Source organism: Urtica dioica, chromosome 6, assembly GCF_054948205.1.
Source record: "Urtica dioica subsp. dioica isolate 48M chromosome 6, U.dioica_male_clone48M_v1_H2, whole genome shotgun sequence".
NCBI classification, from domain to species: Eukaryota; Viridiplantae; Streptophyta; class Magnoliopsida; order Rosales; family Urticaceae; genus Urtica; species Urtica dioica.
In genome coordinates, this window is record NC_142761.1 from 19,689,691 (window position 1) to 19,695,758 (window position 6,068).

At 46.2% G+C, this 6,068-nt stretch overlaps 1 protein-coding gene across 1 annotated transcript; it reads right to left on the minus strand.

Annotated features, from left to right (window-relative positions):
• Positions 1 to 3,491: 3,491 nt before the first annotated feature.
• LOC149393483 (11S globulin seed storage protein 1-like) lies at positions 3,492 to 5,802 on the minus strand. Its single transcript, XM_089617312.1, has 4 exons — positions 5,462 to 5,802; positions 5,077 to 5,315; positions 4,163 to 4,639; positions 3,492 to 4,019 (listed from the first exon to the last, which is right to left on the minus strand). The coding sequence occupies exons 1-4, from the start codon at positions 5,766 to 5,768 to the stop codon at positions 3,624 to 3,626; spliced, it is 1,419 nt and encodes a 472-aa protein (XP_089473438.1). The 5' UTR covers positions 5,769 to 5,802; the 3' UTR covers positions 3,492 to 3,623.
• Positions 5,803 to 6,068: the final 266 nt, after the last annotated feature.

A 6,068-nucleotide genomic window follows, 5' to 3' on the forward strand; every position in this document is an offset into this window, starting at 1 on the left:
TCCCGAGCAATGAACTTGGGGGGCTAATGTTGTCAGTCGTTTTCGGAAAACCCGAGACGCCAAGAAGGCACGTCGCTCAAAGGGCCGATGGTCAGGCCGGAGGTCCTGAAGAGCGGCAAGTCTTCAAGCCCTCGCCCAAAATCTTGACTCCTTGAGTCGAGCCTAGCCCCTCGAGTCGAGACTTGAGTCGGCTCCCCGAGTTGAGCCTCGCTCCTCGAGTTGAGACTTCATACAGTCTCCTCGAGTCGAGCTTCGCTCCTCGAGTTGAGCCTTGAGTCAGTCTCCTCGAGTCTAGTTTCGCTCCTCGAGTTGAGCCTTGAGTCAGTCTCCTCGAGTCGAGCTTCACTCCTCGATTCGAGCCTTGAGTCAGTCTCCTCGATTCGAGCTTCGCTCCTCGAGTTGAGCCTCGAGTCGTTCTCCTGGAGTCGAGCCTCGAGTCATTCCTCGAGTCGAGCCTCGGGTCGCTCCTCGAGTCGCTCCTCGAGTCGAGCCTCGAGTCGTTCTCCTCAAGAGGAAACCTTCGTATTTCACGTGGCAAGAATGGTATTCGAAGACCCCTAAAGGCCCGCAAGAGTCCGGCAAGATGAGCCATTCGCCGCGCGCACGGCACGCTGCGCCGGCCAGCCGCGCAGCAAGCAGCGCGCCGCGCCAGTCAGTCGCGCGCCGCGCCAAGACGCGCCCGCGCCGCGCGTCCTGCGCCGCGTCCAATGACCCGCGCGCCGCACCCCCTGCGCCGCGCGCCGCGCGTTGTGCGCCGCTCTTTGTGCGCCGCGCGCGCCGTGCGCCTCCACTTGATGCCACATGCGTTCCTAGACCCACATGGACGAAAAAGAAGCCTTCTAAGGCCCCCAAACACCTATAAATACCCTCTCTCATTGAGGGGAAATATCATCCCATTCATTATCAAGGAACTTGAGACTTCTCTCTGCTTCTCTGGATGCCATCCTTGGCCTGAAGCAAATTGTTCACGATTTCTCGTTCTCAGAGATTCTGAAGCGCTTTCCGGGGACTCCCGTGTGCCGCCTCTCTTGATCGAACGATTAATCTTGAGCCCACGAGCGCTCTAACGGTTTTTGACGAAAATCGCCTACGCGTCTAGCACCCTAGACGCGTCCGCCATTTTTGACAAGAAATCGCCTACGCGTCCGGCATTGCCAACTAGGAATCGCCTACGCGTCCGGAATCTCCGCCACAACAAGGAACTCTTGACTTAGAGTCTTCCACGTCTCCAAAAGAGAGAAAACACACATTCTCTCTCGCATACGCGATCTCCGAAGTTCTGAGACGTCGCCGAGGACTCCTCCGCGCCTCGTCTCCTTCATTGAGCACGCTTCTCCACCAAGGCTCCGTGCCTCACACTGCGTTACATACGCCTGAACTACGTTTTGACCTGATCCCACACACGGGTACGTAGGCAGCCGACACCCAAGGCACGGTCACTCCTCCTCCTCACCCCCTACCTCTCCCGAGAGGTGGGTTGATCGGAGAAAACCCTAGCTCGAGACTATCGAGTTCACACTCTTGGCCCGGGTGCGATCACTTGGTCCGGCCTTGGATCGAACCGCCCGAGGTTTTAAATAGTTGTTCATTTTCGTGCGACAACACTAGTGTTTTTAGCTCTTCGACTTTGAGACTTGTTCTCGAGTCGTCATGTTTAAAAGTGCCCACTCACTTATTCCTTTTTTCTCGAGTGATTTTAGTGATAGAAACTTTCATGGTGGCTCGAGTTCCCGAGGAAAGAAGAGAGACGTGCTACGAGGGGAGACGAACGTTTCAATCTTCCGAAGGCTTATCAACGTTCAAGCTTCTAAAATGATAGTAAATTTATAATGCTCATTTATAGTTTTTATTTACATGTACTTGCTCTTTGTCTAGGTTAGTATAATTGTTTTACTTGTTTTAAAGAAAATTTTTAATTTCCGCCACTTGCTCGAAGCGTTAAACTTTTTCTTAACCCTAGATTAATTCCAACAATTCGTTGGGATGCCACTATATTTCTACAATCGGATGTTCTATCATCATATACCTGGAGTGGAATTTGAAGAAAAACGGTGAGCATCCACCTGCTGAGCAGGAGAACAATTACTCAACCTATGGTTTTGTTCATTTTAATACCACGCCATATTATTTATTAATCACCATAATTACCAAATTTATATTATTAATCGATTATTTAGCAAAATAAATAAAACCCAAAATTATAAATTATAACGAAACCTTTGACATGAAGCCAAGAGTAGCCACTTTGGATTGTATAGTGCCAGGTGGATCCGCATTACCTGCAACCAATGCCAGATCGTAAAAAACTGGGCGAGGTGGGCCCAACTTCCAGTAACCCCGAGTCTCATCTCGCGTAAATTTGTTCACAACAAAGGAAGTGGAATGCGCCATCGCTCCCTGCAATAAACCTTTTTGGACAATAATATCCTAGGACGGAAGCGCATCGCCCGATAACAAACAATTTCATTCCAGTTAATTTATTCATATCATACTGTGTTATAACTTTCAAGAGCTCTATCCTTTGGTAAATTGGGACGGCCTATTTGGTTTAGTGATCTCACGTAGTCAGCTATCTTGATACTAGTCATTTTTAATTAACGAAAAACTCTCACAAAATAAGAGCAATAGGGAGAGATCAGAGAGTGGTTGTGTGTGTGACGAGAAAGAACGGGTAAAATAAATCCAAAATTCAAAGTCAGGTCAACTTTGAACAGGAACGAAAAAATTAAGTAAAAATATCGGTAATACACATGGCAAGGATAGCCACGAGGCACGACGCACGGCTAAGCATGGCAAAGCTCATGGCGAGGGACAGAGAGCGGCGATGCATAGCAATGCTCAGGCGAGGCATTGCACACAACGGTGCATGATGCATGGCGAGGCAAGCCAAGGCTCACGACTAGGGAAGTCTAGTTTGACAATGTTAGTTAAGGCACACGGGCACACAACGGGGCGTGACTCCCGACAAGAATGTTGTGAATCTACTTTAGAGCTCGTGCCATGTGTATTTTTTCTTTTTGAAAAGTTATTTTCCGGCGACAAAAAATAACGCTGTAACATATATAAGTCACATTGATTTATCAAGGTCATAACATTGAATCATATCCTCTCACAAAATTACTTGGAACTCCTCAACAATGAAATTTGTATAATTAGACTCATAAAATCAATACACTATTCTTTAGCTCTTAACGCATGTTTTTGGGTTTGCAAAAATGGGTGATTTTGGGTCACCCCAGAATTCTGCGAAAGCTACGATGGCTCCTTCTACTGGTACAAGGGAGAGCGCACGCCCATCAGTGGTATAACGGTGAGCAGCCCATCAGTGGCATAACGGAGAGCAACGGAGGAGAACCTCACCCACGGTCCTCTGGCAGCATTGACAGTATCGAACAAAGAATTTTTGTTTATATGAGATAGTGTAACGTAAACTAACAGTATTAACAGAAGTTAAATAGCTAGTGAGTTGTCGAATTGTAACATAGGATCCGTGAGCAAAGAGAAAAGAGGCCATAAATGCCTTTTTCAATACTTTTATTCATTATTATGACATTACATAGTAAAGAAAGAGAAAGAGAAACACTAGCAGTAAAGAAAGACTTCGATTACATGAAAGAGTGAATTTAGGCATAAACGTCCTCACGGCCCTGCTTGGTGGAAGGAGCGAAGATGGTGACCTCGTTCCTATTGTTCTTGAGGTTGTTGGCCTGCTCGTGCGAAATGCGGAATGCATTGGCGAGGACGTCGATGGGTATGGCTCGGATGGCTGAGATTCTGCCAGCGAGTGGTGCCCGTGTCGCATGGTCGTTGGTCTTTACAGAGATCCACTCGAAACCCTCAGGGCTCGCCTGCTTCACCACAGCGTAATTCTGTGGGATCACAAGGAGCTGTCCCTGTCTAACCTGGCCGTCAAACACACTGCGGCCCATGTCATCCACGATCTGGATGTGTGCGTTTCCGCGCGTGCAGTACATCACGCTATGCGCGTTCCGGTTGAAGTGCGGTGCCACCATGCCATTCTGCACACACACCAAACACAAAATCAAAAACTTCGTTTATTTCATCAAAATAGCGCAAATATTAATTTACCATTTTTAAAGATATTTTAATTTATTTAAAACGAATTATTAACATATAAAACTTTATTTTTTCGTTATTATACCGTGTAGAGGACACCTCTTTCGGCAGTGAGATGGAGGTTACGGAGGATGGGGAGGTTCAAGCTGTTGACAGTGGAGATACGGCCGCCACGTGGATTGAAGATGTCAGCCTGAGAAGGGCGGTCGATATTGTGCATCAGCTTCATGTTGCAGAAAGTCTCTTCCAAACCATTGTAGTACTCGCCGGAGCCGCCCTGTCGGTGCTCTTCCCAGGCGGAGGAGGGGCTTAGAAGCTGAAGCTCCTCTCCTCGGACGCGGACTATCATCTGCCTCTGGTCGTCCTGGCTCTGGAGCTTCCTGGCTAGCTCGGTGTCCACGTTGAAAGACTGAGCAAGAATGTTGGTGGAGAATCCGCAAAAGATGTTTCCGTTGGGGTTCTTCCTCTCTCCTTCAGAGTATTTACGGCTGATCCGGCTTCGGAGACGGCTCTCTTCCTCGCTCCTCTGGATCTTCTGGGGGTTGCCAGCCAAGTGGAATCTCTACAAAACATTGACAAAAGGACACGCGTACTTAAATATTTGGGGTGACTTATTAGTTAGGCTTATACCCATAATTTTTTTATTTGTAAAACATTACCATCCTCCTTTAAAAAAAATTAGAATAAATTTAAAATAGAGTAAAGAATTAGTTTTTTTTTTTTATCATTTGTAATTGGTTACCCAAGCATGTATCATTTATTTGATAGAGTGACAAACTAAGCGTGCCTTGTTGTCGATAAAGAATGATCGCGAATAACATAGTAAAATATACCACTATAGGCATAAAAATTAAAATCCATCTGTAAAATAATTTGTTATAATTATAATTTAGATATAGATATTAGGTATTTAGTAGAGAATTCGATTTTTCTATATATATATATATATATAAGGCTTTAGATTTGTATAGTAATGTGTATGAGTAGTGGTTAGTATACCCTGGGGGTGAGATCGAGTTGGTTGGCGTTGTTTCCATCGTCAACAAACGAGATCACAACGAGAGGCTGGTCGCCATTGTTGTAGACCCATTTAGCGATTCCGGCGGGTCCGACAACAATGTCGCCTTGTCGGATTTCACGAAGCTTCTGGTGTTTCTCTTGAGATTGCAGCTCTTCCGGTCGTCCAGACTCGAATGTCTCAGGGCAGCCTGGGATAACTGCTCCCTCAATACCCTTACCTACCATGCATTCATCAACAAATTATCGATAATAATAATAATAATATATGTCACGACACACTTATAAATTTTAAATAAATTTGAATGTATAGGTATTTACTTATTTTTTTTTTAAATATATAAATGAGCTGTGAGAGTATCCATGCCTTGGAGGACATAGCAGACGGCGGGGGAGTTGGAGAAAGAAGGCAACAAGAGTCCACGGCGATTGACGGTGTGTCGGACCACGGAGACGCCGGCACACTCGAGGCTCTTGTGGTTGTTGAGGTCCCAGAACTCGCTCACTCCTGCCTCTGACTCCACTCTCCGGTCTGGAGTCATCGTCGTCACCTTCTCCAGCTGGCATTGCGTCCTCCACCTTTGCTGTCCCTCAACCATCTGCCCGGAGCTGACGTCGAACAGGGCTAGCAGGGTGCCTAGAGCAAGGCACATCAACGAAAAACATCTTGCCATACTTTTTTATTGTTATTTATTATGGAGTGTTTTGTATGTGTTTCGAGATGAAGAGTAGTGGGGCGTGTAGGGTGTACTTATAGGGGAGGATATTACTGGAACGTGGCGCGTGGGAAGTGAGTTTTTAATGGATTTATTTGCATGCATTCATTAGCGTTGTCTGTGAACGAACACATAAGGGCTTTTGGTTTTGGTGTTGTGGCAGTCATTTCCTGATTATAACAAGTGCGTTGTATATAAAAGTACCTTCTGGTCGCCCACGCACTACTACAAAACTAGGATTCTACAACGCTTAAAAAC